The sequence below is a fragment of the Pogoniulus pusillus genome, chromosome 3 (genome assembly GCF_015220805.1).
Source record: "Pogoniulus pusillus isolate bPogPus1 chromosome 3, bPogPus1.pri, whole genome shotgun sequence".
NCBI classification, from domain to species: domain Eukaryota; kingdom Metazoa; phylum Chordata; class Aves; order Piciformes; family Lybiidae; genus Pogoniulus; species Pogoniulus pusillus.
Window position 1 is genome coordinate 21,252,505 of NC_087266.1, and position 18,455 is coordinate 21,270,959.

The window sequence follows — 18,455 nt, forward strand, 5'->3', positions numbered from 1 at the left end:
ATGGGCACAAACTGATACACAGGAGGTACAGTACCCTCTGAACATCAGGAAACAGTTTACCCTGTGATGGTGACCAAGCATTGGCACAAGTTGATTCTAGAGGTTGTGCAGTCTCCCTCCTCAGAGATGTTTAAAAGTCATTTGCACACAGTCCTGGGCAAACAGCTCTAGGTGGCCATATTTCAGCAAGCAGGTTGCACCAGATGCCCACCGCAGGATCCTCACAACGCTCAACCATTCTGTGAATCTGTGAAGAAGTCATATGGAGCTTGGGACTGTGATCACACAGTTGCAGTCTGAAATAGATTTTGGCTTTATCAGAAGAGGACAACACTTCATACTGAGTGCAAATGATTACCACGTTCAGATGAAATACTGGATTAACATGTTTGCTGGGGGGGGGGGGAGGGGGCAGAAGGGAAGAATGCTGAAGTTATCTTCTGTCAAAACCCAAAATTACATACTACCAGAAGAGAGCAGTGCTATTTCTTCATGGAAAGAAGAACCAAGGTTCAAATATTACAGGGAGAAGTCCCTGTATTTTCCTCACTCTCAGTGCTCCTTGAATACATGCATTGTCCTCATGAACTTACTTCACAATGAAGAGGATGGAAAGAAGGTATTTCACAATACTGTAATAGCTATTTTGTAATACTCTGTCACTGTCCAAAGACAGGGAGAAGGGAATTCATCTATAATGGTTTTGTCTTTTAAAAAGGCACAATACTTACCGAGTCACACATGAAAACACAAGTAACGAACTATAATGGCTGATGGCAGACTCCCCAAGGGAAATGGTCCCCTTACACTGACTAATGTTTGAAGATGTCTGACATATCATGTACAATAAAATTGAAAATGTAAAGTTTTTAAACCCAACATTTTAAATACAGAATGTTTAAAAAACCTTCAATAGTTCTAATCTCACTTATTTCTTTGTATCTACCAACACACAAAGATCAAAGATACTGAAAAATCCCCACATAGCACTTAGTGTCTGTAACACAAGAAAGGTATTTAAATTACTTTGGGACAATCCTGACAGCAGACACTGGTGATTATTTTACCTCATTTGGCATCCATAGTCCTTTTGTTTGCTAGGCACTGCAAGACCCATACGATTATGATAATATAATACAATTTTCATAATCAGATGATAATAATCAGTAACACACATCAAAATGATTATCAGGTACCGGAAAAAAAAACCTACTGCTCCATGAAGTGGACAGTACATCTTCAAAATCTTTCACAGGACTCCACATCCACTAAGCAGTAATCATCCCAGACACTAAAACACAGTTCTAATTCACAACTTTTTAATTTGGTCCTATCTCATACATAAGCTCTCTTCAACAGTAGTTGATCTTACTTGATTTTGGAAGAGAATCTAACACCAAACTTCCACTGACTTCAGGTAAACTTTCTCTCTGGGCATTTATAGGAACAGAAATTAGCCAAAACCTCAGCTATCTGAAGCTGATGTCCTATAATCATAACTCAGTTCCTGGAATTATTAATAGATGGTCTTGCCTTTCAGTGACAAGAGCAAGCATATGACTAACTTTTCTGAGCCCTCACCTTTAACATTTAATGCTACTCACTGCAAAATGAAAGGTGCAACATTAGATAAAGGAACAATGGGGGAAAGGGAAGACATTAATTTGAAACACTGGAATCTTTCATAGAAAAAGAACACTCAATTAGCAGAACAGGAAATCCTGCAATCTCTTCCAGATCTGTAAAACCAAAGTCTGGATAGGAGGTGTGGGTATATTTGGAAGAGTTTGCAAATTACATGCTCCCTTATTGCAGCAAAAGAGGTTCCGCCTCAACACAAGGGGGAACTTCTTTACTGTAAGGGTCACAGAGCACTGGAACAGGCTCCCCAGGGAGGTCGTGGAGTCTCCTTCTCTGGAGCCTTTCAAGGCCTGTCTGGATGTGTTCCTCTGTGATCTGTGTTAGATAGTATTGTCCTGCTCTGGCAGGGCGGTTGGACTCGATGATCTCCTTGGGTCCCTTCCAACCCCTCACATCCTATGATTCTTGTTTGATTTCAGGTGCAAACAGTAGCAGCCATTAGCAACTTATAATTTCCAGATGACAGGAAAAAAGCATCTGATAGTCAATGATTATCCAACTTCAGATATTCACAGCTTCATCACCTTAGTGAAACTGCAAGAATAAAACACTTCCTAGGCACAGTTAATTCAGTGTTTAAATTCTAAACCACTGTTAGCATAATGTCACAGTATCACCAAGGTTGGAAGAGACCTCACAGATCATCAAGTCCAACCCTTTACCACAGAGCTCAAGGCTAGACCATGGCACCAAGTGCCACGTCCAACCTTGCCTTGAACTGCCCCAGGGACGGCGACTCCACCACCTCGCCAGGCAGCCCATTCCAGTAGCCAATGACTCTCTCAGGGAAGAACTTTCTCCTCACCTCAAGCCTAAATCTCCCCTGGCACAGCCTGAGGCTGTGTCCTCTCGTTCTGGCGCTGGCCACCTGAGAGAAGAGAGCAACCTCCTCCTGGCTACAACCACCCTTCAGGTAGTTGTAGACAGCAATAAGGTTACCCCTGAGCCTCCTCTTCTCCAGGCTAAACAATCCCAGCTCCCTCAGCCTCTCCTCGTAGGGCTGTGCTCGAGGCCTCTCACCAGCCTCGTCGCCCTTCTCTGGACACGCTCAAGCATCGAAACGTCCCTCCTAAACTGGGGGGCCCTGAACTGAACACAGTACTCAAGGTGTGGTCTAACCAGTGCAGAGTACAGGGGCAGAATGACCTCCCTGCTCCTGCTGACCACACCATTCCTGATGCAGGCCAGGATGCCACTGGCTCTCTTGGCCACCTGCGCACACTGCTGGCTCATGTTCAGGCGGGTATCAATCAGCACCCCCAGATCCCTCTCTGTCTGGCTGCTCTCCAGCCACTCCGACCCCAGCCTGTATCTCTGCATGGGGTTGTTGTGGCCAAAGTGCAGCACCCTGCACTTGGAGCTATTGAACCCCATCCCATTGGACTCTGCCCATCTATCCAGGCGGTCAAGGTCCCGCTGCAGAGCCCTTCTGCCCTCCAGCAGCAATGGGGATTGAGACTGCGACAAACAAAGCAAACTTCCTTCAGCTCTTTGAATGAAGTTTCTAATGCTGTTCAAGGGTATTGGGTTGTATCTCCAAAACATTCTTTGACCCTAGCCAGATTATCTGAAAGACCATGTGAAACTCCAAGACAAAGACTTCTATCAAACACTCATTTAGCACTTTAAACTGCCCTGTAACAAAGGTAGAGCTTGTCTGTGTTGGATGCGGAACCTTTCTGAGGGCTGATCCAAGACTGTAAAATTAATTTCTCCTGAAGCTAAAGGGGAAACTCAAAGTTCACCATCTTCTATCCCAGGTGTACAGTTTCTTTGATCATTTTTTTTCTAATATGAAACCAAGTGTATTTGAAAATGCATACAAAAGCTTCCCGACAAAACCTCACCAAAACAGGGCATTCCACTGTGCATTACTTGTCTAGTGACGAAAACTTTATGGAATGACTGAACTGATAGTGACTGACTCTATATAAAAAAGGAGCAGTTTCCAAAGTGCTACAACTTAGCCCCTGAACTGCTCATTGGTCAAAGCAAAACAAGCTTCATCATCTACATATCTAATGACCCTACCGTGCAATTAGTTTTATTATACTACATGATGAAGTAGCAACCATTCTAAGAATCACCTTAGGTTATCAGCTGTGGACTTAGGCAGCTGTCTAGCTTTGCTCTTTCTATTTAAAAACAAATAATAAATAAATCTGCAAGAAACAGCTGCTTTAGGACAAGCTTCTGGTCAGTTTTTGGCAAGCTGCCTTTACATTTATTCTGCCAAGTTACAATTTTTATCTCCGACGGGAAATGTATCCAAGTATTTTTGGGAAAAGAAATCAGAAAGGAAGTTATTACAACCCATACTGAACTACACTAACAGGCATGACGCTACCGGTGAAGTTTCTGCTAAGGGTTACTGCTACTAGCAAGAAAGATTAAAGTTCTGGAAACAGACAGTTAAAATCTGCATTGTAAACCAAATGGAGCTTCATTTAGTGAGAGCAACTGCAGAGAAGTGCCTGAAGATAGGTTTCTCTGTATGCTGTAATTTGCAGGTTGCTTGCTGCACCAGCTGAGGAAGATGATGAACATGGCATGCTAACATCAGCAGTATAGTGTTCTGCTAGTGTCTCCAAAACTGTCAATACATGAAAATATAGCTACAGCACTTCCCAAGAAAGAAGAAAAGGATTTGGGTCAGCTAAGCAAGCCAAGACACGAATCAAACATCCTGTCTGGATAACCTTTCCCTGAAAATGTGCATCCTGGGCACCAGCAACATGATTCGAGGTTCTTCAAATAGGTACCTAGGATGCCTACGGCACCACAGAAAAGCAGATTGGCACAAATATAGTGCCAATTTAATGTTTAGCAAGGTACCAACAAGGGTTAACTTGCAGAAGTTTTGAGCTCAGCTATAAGCTCTGGAACTTAGGCCTCCCTGACTGGACTGCATGTTGTACACCCAAATCCCAAGAGGATGATTAGAACAGCCATTTCTATGGGAAGGTGCTTTTGAAAATATAGGCAAAGGAGATAGGTGTGGTCTGATGAATCACAACAGAACTTTGCATACTACATATCAGAAAGATTCCTTACCATAGAACCTTTCTTCTTTCAATTCTTACAGATTCATTTTTGATATCTAACTGCAGTGCTACAGAAGTTTTCTCTACTACCCTTGACCCTAAGCATCCAATTTTTATTACACTATTATGTGAAAATTAAAAGATCTGAATGTACTTCTGGAAGAGCAGGAAAAGGAAATAACATTTCCATCTGTTACAGGCATATACAAGAGCTATTAATCTAGAAGCTTATTTCCTGAAATCAAGACATGACTGGATACTAAAAAAAACCCACCAAATACACTGCTTTTAGTTTAGACATAGGAAATAGTGCGGTGCATTTACATATAATAATAAAGAACACCAGCATATAGTTCTTACTCCAAACAAACTAGAAACAGCATCAAATATACACATGGACTAATAATCTACAGTGGAAAATAGTACTTTTCTCTGTGATAAACTTTCAGTTAGCTATTTTGACTTTTAAAAAAATATAGTTAAGAATTAAAGTCCCTTTTATGGTAATAAAGAATTTTACATAATTTTGTTGTTTCTGAAGAGCTGTATGACTTCAGATGCTTGAATGTCCAAAAAAGACTATAAAGCACAGAAATGAACAAGCAAACTTTGTCTGTTCATTTTGTCTTAAAACTTACTCCAGTAACTTAATTCACTCTGAAAAAAAATCGAATTTCAGAATGTCAAATTTATAGCAAAGGCCAGGGGAAAATGAATATTTTCTTATGTACTTTGTATCAGAATGCAAGCTCAGGAACTTTACAAAGAGAAATCTCAGTATCCTCCTAAATAAAGCATAATTATCAAAGAAAACAGTAGTTTCTTTGATGTGAACTCCTCCTTTATATTAAAGGATAAACTATATTAAAAAAAATCCAGAAATGTTACTCTTTACAGTACGCATCCCAGCACTATTTTTAAGAGTAGTAATTCAGCCAAACCAATTTTAAAACTGATTTTATAAAGAAGTTAACTGACACAATGAGGTTTGGTTATTCTTCAAGAACTACAGGCTTCAAACAAAAAGGCTGTGTCCCTGTGCAGTATGTGATTATAAGTAATTATTCCTAAGGTTGTTTGACTTCACCAAGTCTAAATAAAATGCAGAGCTCTAAAATCACTTTCCTTTAAGCTATGTATTTGGACAGAAACTAAGACTGTTTTGTGTAGCATGACGCTCATCTGTTCTATAAAAGAATGCTTTTTACCAACTTGGATATTCGGGATTCACGAGAAGAGATCACTGATCACCCGAACATAAGCATTCAGACGCTTAATTGCCAATTAGCTGCTTGGCAAGAACTCTTATCAGTGGCTATTAAATGTAGCCTCCAACATATCCTTACTTTTTATTTATTTAAGAAAAAAATATCCTGTTGACATCCAGAAAAAATATAGAACACTAAGTTAACAATCTCTAATAAAACAGATTCAGTCAAAACTTCCAAAGAAACTTGAAAAAATCTTGTTAGTGGAAGATAAAAGTGAGATGAACCCCTCAGGTTAACTTAAAGAGATCAAGACAAGGAAAACCCCTTCCAATTTTCATTACATGCCAGACTATGAAATTTAATTTTTTACCTCAAGGGAGACTCTTAACTATGATTTATAGAAGACTTTAGAGTTCTTACAAATAATAATGATAATAATAATAGAAAGCCTTTGAACCCTCAACCACCATAGACTAGCACCTGTATTTCATATTCCCTTTTTCTTTCTGCTAATTTCACTTTATAGAATATTTTTGAGGAGGTCAAGGGGCAATTCACAATCTTGGTTTGGTATCAATACTCTACGCAACTTTTAGCTTTGATCTTGTTTTCACATCAACATTTTTTTTTTTTTTTGGTCTTTCTATGATGTTCTGAATAAAGAAATAATTTTTGAAACTTGAATTCTGCTTCACAGCAAGCCTTCTCAGTAACCTTCAGGTTTTCCTCCCAAAACCTTGGTCCACTGGCTTGGTGACTGCTAAGTTAAATCAATTAACGTTAGGTGCACATCAGAAGGTGTGAATTCCTTTGTTTATAACTAAAGTTTTCCTTTTATATGAACACTTAGTTTGAAATATTTCCTGGTTCTTTGAAAATTTTGCAGTATTTTTCCACTTCAACTTTCAATTTAAAGAGAGTGACACTTTTCTCAGACTGGGCTATTTTTCCATGTGGTGTTTCCAAGACAGAACACTCTTTCACAAAACTTAAAGTAGTTTAACAAGAGGCAGCCATGTACAAGTTTGTTTACAAGTAACTTGCAAACTTCAGCATTAGTTGTAGCTTTTAGCAGTTTGAGAAAGATTCAGTTACATTTAGGTTCCTTGGTACTGAACTGAAAACACAGAAGTGCTGCCCGTTCTCCCCTGAGACTAGCAGTCTATGTACTGTCCCAACAAGAAAGAAATGAGTTAGTCCTAATTTTCACTCAGATGGTCATGCCAAAATCCAAAACATCTGCAACTGCTGTGGTGGCTTCTCTTTCCCACACAGCAGAAAAGTGGCTTATTTTGGCACTGAGGTGATCCTGCTCTGGCAGGGAGGTTGGACTATAAGATTTTTCGAGATCCCTTTCAGCCCCCAACATTCTGTGATTCTGTGTTCATCCCCAAGGCCAGTCTTATTTATTTTTGCAGTCCCAAAGAGAAGAATTAGTCCAGAGGGCAATACACTCCAAGCACACCACAGCTGCAAGGTGAATAAAGCCTGTGACATTTTGACAAAAATCCCTACAGTTAATTATAGCCAGCAAGGTCAGCCTGGTAAGCACCAAAGGTCAGAGAAAGAGGAGGCAATACCAACTGCACTAAGCTCACCACTCATGGATCTCAAGAACAGTTCTGTGCCTCTGTCAGAAGCAGCTTAAGTACAGTCAATTGCATTTTCAAGGGAAGCAATTCATCTTAAAAGGTCCCTTTCAGCATCTGGAGGGTTTTTATAACCTAGAAGTAGTCAGCACCTTTTCAGGATCAAGGTGCTTGAGAATTATAACTGCCTCTGCACTTACTGAGAAGTAATGGGATTTAATTAATACTATGGTGCTTGCCTGTATGAAAATGCAAGAGTATTATTTTTATAAAATACATACTAGACATCTTCTTACTTGTTAGACGCTGAAGCATGTTCTAGCATTCACTGTTTTATCACCCTCAGCCTGCCAAAATTCTTGAGGTTCTCTTAATTATCTTCTTTTAAGATACTACCATGAATTTCAGACATTGTCTGCAGTGTCTTTTAAATGTACTTTTATACTGAACATCTATTTTCTCTGTCACTTAAACTTCTGCTACAAAACCATTACACTGTCCTCAGTGTGAGTTTAAAGATGCAGAGGTTGCATTATGTATTTTTTAAGTTCTAAGCTATCCTGTTACCACTTACGAGACTTATAAATACGAAGCAGGACCAAGTGTCGCACAAAAAGACTTGATGAAAGCTGGCAGAAACAAAACTATTGGGGCTCAATTTACAGCTTAGGTCTGGAGCTCCCCCTGCTGCTCAGTTTGCAAAACAGCAGAAACGGTCGATAATCGTAGAAGCAGAGTGAAAATAAAGGGAACCTGACATGATAGCCAATGTCACTAAGATTCAACCGCCCAAAAGCATGTGAATACGCTCCATTCTTCAGAAGTACACATATAGTTCTTTAATGACCAAGAATCTAACAAAATATTTATTTCCCCAATGCTTTTTTGAGTATAGAATAAGCATAGTTAGAATATAAATACATTCATTTAAAATACAGAATTTACAGATATAAACCAGACATAAAGTCATGAGTTTCGGGGTCATCTGAAACAAACTGATGGAGGTGGTCAAAAATCTGAAGAACTAAAGCAAAGGTAAAAGATCGCCTCAGGATCACAGTGTCTAATGTTTACCCCCCAACATTTCTGTTCACAATTACAATGGTATAGACCAAAACAGTGAACACTAAACCTTTCAACAGGCACTGTCCCATATAATAAGACTTTCATCCTGAAGTGCAGGTAGAAAGCTGGTGAGGGGCCTAGAACACAAATCCTATGAGGAGAGGTTGAGGGAGTTGGGGTTGTTTAGCCTGGAGAGGAGGAGGCTCAGGGGGGACCTCATTGCTGTCTACAACTACCTGAAGGGAGGTTGTAGCCAAGTGGGGGTTGGTCTCTTCTCCCAGGCAACCAGCAACAGAACAAGGGGACACAGTCTCAACTTGTGCCATGGGAGGTATAGGCTGGATGTTAGGAGGAAGTTCTTCACAGAGAGAGTGATTTGCCATTGGAATGGGCTGCCCAGGGAGGTGGTGGAGGCACTGTCCCTGGAGGTGTTCAAGAAAAGACTGGATGAGGCACTTGGTGCCATGGTGTAGTTGACTGGATAGGGCTGGGTGCTAGGTTGGCCTGGATGATCTTGGAGGTCTCTTCCAACCTAGTTGATTCTATGATAAAATGTTGCTAAGCTACTTAATACCTAAAGTCCTGTAGTGTCTTTACATACACCTAGGTTTGTGAAGATAATTTGCATTTTATGTACCTAACTAGCAAACTATTGCTCTGTACATCAGCAGGAGTCAGTGACAACAGCAGTCCAAAAGAAATACCCAGAAGTACATTTTTGCTTCCTCTTCACCAAAAACATTTTACTAAGCAGAAAAAAAATTCCTAAGAACAGAGAAATCCCAAAACGCTAGACAAAAATGTAAACCCTGCTCTATGCACAGAGCTATTACAAATACAGCCATGGCACTTCTGTAAAAGCCACAGAGCTAAAATTAAATGTATTCCAAAAACAGAAAAACCCTCGAAGAATGAAACAATTAAGCTACTAATCAAAGTATATTTAGAATGGGAAAATGCATGACAAGAATATTTGTTTGAAAACCTATTTTGTTATTACCTGATGCCAAAATGCAAAAATCAAATAAGATACAATAAGTAAAAATGAAATTATTTCTCTTATAAATAAAATTAAATAGGATACAATTAAATAAAATTAAACCCCAAACTAAACCAAAAGTATAAATTATTTCCTCAGGAAGAAAACCAACCAAACACACAAAACAGCATCACTTTTCCTTAGAAATGTAATATTGCAAGATAACTGGCTCAGTTAGAAAGACAGTAATAACAAATAGCCAAAAGTCAAATTCCCACCAGTATAAAGCCTTGTGGTGGATAAGGTTCTTATCTTCCAGTTACAGACATGTTCTACTGAGCATACCATAATATGCTCAGGGGCATACAAGGGGCATTCAAGAAAGGATGTGTTCAGAGTTAAGTATAAATACATGATAGAGGATAGAGGGTTCACATTTATGTAGATAGGAAGTGGCAAAGAGAATATATTTAGGGAATGGACATTACAAGGTACATTCCTGTCTCCAGATGCTTGAAACACCTGCCAGAGAGAAAAAAAAAAATCATCCTCCTGCCCAACATGGAAGGAGAAAAAAGTCGGGGCTCAGTCATGCCTTTTGATCAGGGAGGCCTTAAACACCAATTCAGCTCCCAGATTTGGTGCCTGAATAAATATAAAATAGCAAAGATGCACTGCCAATGTCTTGGTCTCATTTACCTGCAGCTCCCTGCTCATAAAGCTGTTATTCAATTCTTAAAGTAACTTTATCAGGTATTTTACAGAGCCCTACAAGGAAAGGATGTATTTTTTCTTCCTAATGCCAAAATGAGCAGAATTATGTATTTGTGATCATCAGCAACCCAATCACGTTATGGTTAGATTCATCATCTAAGAAGGACATTAAGAAGTATCAGAAGACAGTCCTGCAGAAACAGAAAGAAACAAACACCAGGTTTTCTATATCTAATGTTCTGAACCTTACAGGGTACACTGATTCTCCCCTGCACAGCAAATTCTGCACACGCAGGACGCGAATTCTGCTGCACATACATAGCTCAGCTCCCATCTCAGCATGCAGTATTTTAAGACAAGGCCAATATCAGAGCTGCCACTCACAGAAATACTGCCTCAATAACAAAGCACAAGAACGCAGCAGAACCATCCGGCCAACTGCTAGCAATCCTTCCATGCCAAGTCTATACTACCATAGCTTTCTGATCCACAGTAAATTACTATTTACATCAGACACATTCGGTCTAAGCTTGTTTGAAAACAAACAAACAAAAAAATCATCAACCTACAGACCTTCTTTCCTCCCCCTTTGTGAGCAGGACAACTTTACATTATCTTTCCTAACACAAATCTAAACAGTCACCACTGCTGATCTAATGAAGGCAACATGCAGTGCCTTTGTCTTTCAGACAAATCATTATGTACAAAAGTCTTGTGCACAATTTAAGTCTGTGTAGAGGGTTTATTTCCCAGTCTTTGCAGGAGAAATGAGAAGGAATGCTATCCATATACAAGGAAGATCTACTCAAGTAGTTGCTATTTGAAGCTGCGGGTGTATGTTCAGTAAGAGGTACAACAGTTAAAATCTGAAGGGGTGAATTGTGTTCAGTGATCAAAAGTTATTTTTAAAACATTACTGCAACTCAGCTAAGAGGTAAAAACAAAACAAGAATAAGGATCTTCTAGCTGTTCTAAATCCATGTCTTCCTCCTATAGCATCGAACAAGGGCCAACACTTTCTGGTAAAAAGAAACAGAGGAACCAAAAACTCTTACAGGCATTCCAGCAGTAACTAAAGAAAGTTACAAACAATTGTTCTACCAAATACTCTATTTTTTCATATTGAAGTGCATATTCAAAGAGGGAAATCCTGTTTACATTGAGGACTTTTCTTATCCTTACTGCAATGAATTAAATAAAGACATGAATTTACATTACAATCACCAACATAAGGAGCTTACCTCTCAGCACGAAGAACACCACTGTAGTAAGGGTGATCCCAAGGCATCAGCTTCTGAAAGAAAATTCCAGCTTATAATTACAGTAACAGACAGCAAGTGAACCCAAAGTGAAAGTTTTATTTTCCTTTGAATATTTTTTGCAGTTTTGACAGGTCACAGAACTTTAAAACATAACTGGAAACATTCAGGGCCAAAAACATCACCAGAAATAACATCATACATGGTAAATTGAAAGCCCATTTTTTCAAACATTTGCTGCAAGGTGGTACTTCTTATTCAAACATGTAATGTGACTTCATACCAGATTTCAAGAAACACACTCAGTTCAAATTAAAACCAAATAAATCTAGTTATGTACAGAATTAGGATGCATACCATAAAGTATGCAGACTGGACTTGCACCTGTTCTGAAGTACAGCCTCTATTTTTCAAATGAGTCACTTAATCCAAAACAAACAGTCACTTTCTGCACTTTGTTTTGGTTCTCACACTCAGTGCTTGGCCTTAATACAAATAACAGCTAACCTGTCAAAAAGCATTTGAAAACAGAAGACAAAGTTTCTCTTTCTAATTATCCCATGTGTTGTATACTAAAAGAGAATAAATTATTTTTGTGGAACAAGGTCAGATGATACTATTCTATCACACACAAACGTGAAAGAGAAAACTGCACATGCAAATTTAACTTACTGAATTCTGGGGGTTGAGCTTCATTTTCGTTTTTGTCATCATTTCAAAATCTTTTTGAGTTCTGAAAAATATTTTTAAGATAAAAGTGTTGATTTTTTTTTGAGCAATGGAATACAGTACAAAATAACACTCTAAGAAAACACCAATGTCAGAGACTGATAGTACTCTGTAAAACAGAAGGCTCATATACTACAGTAAAAAATTTCCTATTTTGCTTCTGCCATTCAGGTACCTTCAAATCAAGCCCCTCTTACTCTGGCTGTACATCTCCAAAGCATTTTCTTTCTTACAGTACACTCAATTTATAACCAGCGATGAAATGGTTTTGTGCTGTGTCAAACTAAGAGGCAAGAATGACTGTCAGGGGACTTTGCTTGGAGATGTAAAACACATGGAGCTGTGCACACAGGGAGAAGATGAGAAGTGTTTGTCATAGCTGTATGTTCTGTGGTAGCAGGGCAGTGCTCCTCCTGTGGTGGACGAGGAGGCTGGTGAGAGGTCTTGAGCGCAAGCCCTATGAGGAGAGGCTGAGGGAGCTGGGATTGTTTAGCCTGGAGAAGAGGAGGCTCAGGGGTGACCTTACTGCTGTCTACAACTACCTGAGGGGTGGTTGTGGCCAGGAGGAGGTTGCTCTCTTCTCTCAGGTGGCCAGCACCAGAACAAGAGGACACAGCCTCAGGCTGCGCCAGAGGAGATTTAGGCTTGAGGTGAGGAGAAAGTTCTTCACTGAGAGAGTCATTGGACACTGGAATGGGCTGCCTGGCGAGGTGGTGGAGTCACCGTCCCTGGGGCTGTTCAAGGCAAGATTGGACGTGGCACTTGGTGCCATGGTCTAGCCTTGAGCTCTGTGGTAAAGGGTTGGACCTGATGATCTGTGAGGTCTCTTCCAACCCTGATGATGATACTGTGATACTGTGGATGCCCTGCTCTGGATCAGGCCAAATGGCACATGCATGTCATGCCATAGACATGGCACAAGCGGCAGCAAGTGACCTCTGAGACCATCTACACTCCCCAGATCCATTAATACAGATTATAAGTTTTGCATAATTTGTAACACATGTGCACTGTCTTGCTTGGAAAAAGACATACCTTTTAGACAACTGCTCAGAAAGCTTCTCCAGGAACTGTCTAACTGTCTCTGGAAGTAAAACGGGGACGAAAAAAAATAAGAAAGCTGTTTCTTCCATTAAAAGATATTCAATTTACATCAAAACATTCCAAACAAAACAAGCTCCCTTAGAACAAAGTTCATTTTAGAACAACTAACTACTCCATTGACCACCATGTCGTTGTTCCAAGAGAATTCAGTACCACACTTACTTTATTACGTGCTGGGATAATTTTTGATACCTAACACAATGTGCATTTTATTTCTCAGCACATCCTTTTACGCATGCTTTGTACCTGGATTTTTGGCCATTGTTCCCTGAAGAGCCCTGTGGGCAAAGGTGTCATAGCCAACCAACTGTGCCAGATTGTTTCGGCTAGCAAGCAATTCTTCTAAACGGCTCAACTGCTCAGTGTTTGGGTACAGAAAAATCTTGTAGGCAGCTTCTCGCACCTAATAAAACAAAAAGCTCACCTTACTACAGTGCAACGTTCAAGGGAAACAGGAGATGTAACTGAAGATCTGGCACTACAGCTGTATTTCACTGGTATCTCTGAGAAAAGGCCTAAAGCCTTTTAACAACACTAATTACAGCTGCCTGACAATTATGACTCTCTTATCCATTAAAGCAGGAAGGAAGAAATGCAATGAGAAAACCTAGCAGCTCAAGACTGTCAAAAACAGTCCTGTTCTCTACTCCTGTTAACAGACCCCTCTCCGATCATTGCCTCCCTCCTCCTGGCAACATCTGTGCTTCTCAGACCACTCTACAGACTGTTTAAACCCACTGAAACTTCTGAAAATAAACCCAAAAGAAGGCCAAATAGTTCTCTGCACATCAATTAAGCTGGCTTATGGATGGATTGATAAGAGCCAGAGACAAGGTTAGGAGAAAGAAAAAAAAGTCTTATTTCTTTTGAAGTAGCAAGCTCTTAGCTTGCCCATCTGCCCACACACAACCAGTCTTTCTCTCATTTCTGGTTTGTTTCTTTTTTTTTTTTTCCAAAGTCCAACACCCAAAAAAACCCTACTTCAAGGCTCAGAAAATTTGGTCAAATGCCTTATGCTCCACAAACCAACTTCATTTTGGAAGATCTTTTTATAAGCTTAAGAAGTCTAGCAACAACTTATGCTTGTCTTATATGAAATAAGCTTCTCTTTGAACATCTTCTCCAGATGGTATTTCTCACGCCAGCTTATGCCTGTTGCCATTTGTCCTCCTGCCATGCATCACTCTAAAGAGCCTATGTCCAGCTTTTCCATAGTATCCTTATAGATACTAGCAGGCTGCTGTCAGGATCCTCACAAAGCCAGCCATAGAGTGAACAAGCCCAGTTTCCCCAGCCTTCCTTCACAGTGCAAGCACTTTTGGCCATCTTAGTGGCCTCCACTGAAGTCAAGCCTAAAGAGTAACAAGTAAAGGGCTATGTCTTCCCTCAGTCTCTGCCCCTGCCCATGAAGTCCAAGACACTGCTGGCCATCTTTGGATTTAGGGTCTCTGCTAGTTCACACTCAGCTTTCTTATCACCAACCCTCTGGGTCTCATCCACAGATCGCACCCTGCCAGGCAGCCCCAGCCTCCACTATTGCCAAAAATTCTTCCTTTCCAGATGCTAGAATTCCTGTTTGCCCTTTTCGAATAATGTGAAGTTTCCATCTGAATGCTAGCCTTGCCCTTCAGCATATTGATTGCTCCTCCCAATTTGCTGTCACTTGAAAACCTGTGAGGAACGCACTCTATCACTACTTCTAGGTCATTGGTAAGGACGACCTCTCATTACCAGCCTTCCAATAGAGTACAACACAACAATCACTGAGTCTGCCAGGAAATGAGGCTCTCCAGAGAAGTTGTGGAATCTCCTTCTTCAGAGACTTTCAAGACCCATCTGGATGTGTTCCTGTATGACCTGTGTTAGATTTTAAGAGTCCTGCTCTGGCAAGGGGGCTGGGCTCAATCTATAGAGGTCACTTCCAAGCCCTAGCATCCTGTGATTCTGTGATCCTGTGATTATCACTGATGGTCCACCAATCCAGACTAATCTGTCCTGGATTTCTCCATTACCTTCCTAGGGATCAAGGCGAAGCTAAATTGCCTGCAGTTCCCCAGTTTGCTGGGTTTTGGCCTTTATGAAAGTAAGTGAAACATTATTTTCACCAGAGACCGGGGTGCTTCCCTCATCTTCACAGCCTACGAAAGGACAATAGCCAGCTCTCTCTGGACTCTTAGATGCAGCCAGTCTGGTCCCAAGGAGTTGTACAGGTTGAGTTCTCTCATAATCTCAAATTGGATCATCTACTATTGGTTGTTCTCTTTGAACCCTGTCACTAAGAATAGCAGGCTGGGAAAACTCATTGGTGACCACTGGCGCAATGACCAGCCTTGTCTGTGTCTGCTGCCACTAGTTCACTCACCTTACGTGGTACTGAGTCCACGTGGTACTGAGTCTTTCCTTGTCCAGCCTTTTAGTACTAAAGCAGCAGTAGTTGCACTTGTAGTCTTTGATATTCCTTGCAAGTCCACACTTACTTGAGCTTCGGACTTCCTGGCATCATCCCTACATGCGCAGGCAATATTTCTACATACCTCCCTTCTATCTGGTACCTGCTTCCACCTTCTGTCTGTTCCCTTTCAGAGATGAAGCTTTGTTGAGAGTTTCCTGCTTTCCAAACCTGGCTCCTGATGCATCTGTTTGGCTTTCTAAGGATCAGGATGTGCTGGTATTAAGTATCTTAGTATATTATGTGCATGGAAGATACCACCTTTAAAGAACTGTCAGCTTTCTCAATCTCCTTTGTTCTTCAGAGCCATATCCTATGGGATCCCACCTCATAATTTACTCCATAAGCTAAAGTCTACGTGCCTAAAATTCAAAGTCTGTATCCTGTCCCTCTTCCTCAATCAATTCAGAATCTTCAATTCTATTATTTCATAGCTTCTACAGCCAAGGCTGCCATTAATTATTATGTTCTAAAATAGTTCTTCCTTCTTAGTCACAACACCATGATCAGAGACCATATGAACAGCAAGTAAAATAACTGATACGCACTTTTGCTATAGAATATGCCAAAGCATGCTTGGGGGATACACACCAGATCATCAGGACAGTCAGCATGCAGACCAGCAACTTGCAGGTAATTGCCTTCAGCTGTAAAATTATACCGAATATGCTCAGGCAAAACATGTCTGTCAATCTTGTTGGGAAGGTGAGTACCCGTTAGAAACTCATTACACAAATCCAATATTCTGATGTTGAGGTTGACTGCTTTCTTACGCTGCAAGAAAAACAAAGTACAAAATGCAAAGGATCTTCAGATACAGCACAAGCACAACTCTAAGCTTCTAAAATTTTATAGGGCTTTCCTAGAAATGAAGCCAAAAAGACATTTAATATTAAAGTTACGGCATCAACAAAATCCTAATGCACAGCTGAAGTCAGCAAGATCACACGCTCAGACAGATCTACAATTTCAGACAGGAGTCAAATTTGGTAGCAAATGGCTATGCTTCTGCTGTAATAACAGGCAGAGTGGAGTTTAAGTACAATTTACATAAGCTTTGATAGCTGTGCTTAATATGATTGCTACGTAAAACACAGAGGGGAAAAAAAGGCATCACTGAAATGGGTAAATCCTACTAGAATCCTAAAACAGATAACAGAATTACAGTTCTTCTCTCTTAGTTTGTATGGCATTATTTTCTGGAGACTGTAAAGCATTCATGGTACTTCAGTCTTTCCTTGAGGAGTTTGAGATTTAGGGTTTCATCATCATCCTGACAGTATTTCACACATTTAATCCTACTGTAAAATTTGTTTCAGTGGATTTGCTCATGTTAGAGTATGCTCTCTATTGCCTGTGTGTTCATAGCTCAAACAAAAAGGCTGAAGGTACAGAGACAACACACTTGTAAGCTCAAAAAATAAAAAAGCATGGAGATTTCTGTCATCTCACTCCATTCTTACCCTTTCAAACACATCACAGTATCACCACAGTATCACCAAGGCTGGAAGAGACCTCATAGAGCATCAAGGCCAACCTGTTACCACAGAGCTCAAGGCTAGACCATGGCACCAAGTGCCACGTCCAATCCTGCCTTGAACAGCTCCAGGGATGGCGACTCCACCACCTCCCCGGGCAGCCCATTCCAGTGTCCAATGACTCTCTCAGTGAAGAACTTTCTCCTCACCTCGACCCTAAATTTCCCCTGGCGTAGCTTGTGGCTGTGTCCTCTTGTTCTGGTGCTGGCCACCTGAGAGAAGAGAGCAACCTCCTCCTGGCCACAACCACCCCTCAGGTAGTTGTAGACAGCAATAAGATCAACCCTGAGCCTCCTCTTCTCCAGGCTAAACAACCCCAGCTCCCTCAGCCTCTGCTCATAGGCCTTGTGCTCCAGCCCCCTCACCAGCCTTGTTTCCCTTCTCTGGACACATTCAGGCATCTCAATGTCCTTCTTAAATTGAGGGGCCCAGAACTGAACACAGTACTCAAGGTGTGGTCTAACCAGTGCAGAGTACAGGGGCAGAATGACCTCCCTGCTCCTGCTGGCCACACCATTCTTGATGCAGGCCAGGATGCCATTGGCCCTCTTGGCCACCTGGGCACACTGCTGGCTCAGAAGTACATTTCAATTTACGACAGTAAAAGATTTCTGAAGTCTGAAATTAGAACTGAAAAGAAACACTGAACAGCAAGCAATAGGAGAAAAGCAGGGGAGAAAAACTGGAAAAAATAAGGGGCAAGTGAAACTGTAACTTGAAAAGGTATGAAGCACCATAGAAGTAACAATCAAATCAGAAATAAAACCCAGAGTCTAAATTTCAGAGCTGTTCTTTGTACAAAGTAACTGTAAAAATATATACTAAAATCATTTTCCAGGTCACAAAACACCACCACAGCCATGATCCTCAGAGTAACTTTACTACATATATCTGGTGGAAAAAGACTCTCTACAGATCTTTTTAGAGGGAATTACTCAAATAAATAAGGCAATAAGTTTATGTAGCGATATGAGCTATGAACAGACATCCAACAGAGAACCTATACCACAAATACCATGGTCAAAGCTGCTGATGTTGGCAAATCCATTACTGAGTCTGCAAAAGCAAGCAAAAGCTTTGAGAGAGGTAATCTGAGGTTCAGACATTCAATTTTGAACAAGAGTTACAACTTC

General features: G+C 40.6%; 1 protein-coding gene across 1 annotated transcript in view; it reads right to left on the reverse strand.

Moving 5' to 3' along the window:
* The window catches only part of MIPEP (mitochondrial intermediate peptidase), a 79,093-nt gene that overhangs the window by 51,627 nt on the left and 9,011 nt on the right, over positions 1–18,455 (reverse strand). The window contains exons 6-10 of the mRNA XM_064171995.1: positions 16,376–16,558; positions 13,582–13,738; positions 13,267–13,315; positions 12,175–12,235; positions 11,485–11,537 (exon numbers count right to left, since the gene is read on the reverse strand). Coding sequence (XP_064028065.1) covers positions 11,485–11,537; positions 12,175–12,235; positions 13,267–13,315; positions 13,582–13,738; positions 16,376–16,558 — 503 coding nt within the window. The remainder of the gene's footprint in view (positions 1–11,484; positions 11,538–12,174; positions 12,236–13,266; positions 13,316–13,581; positions 13,739–16,375; positions 16,559–18,455) is intronic.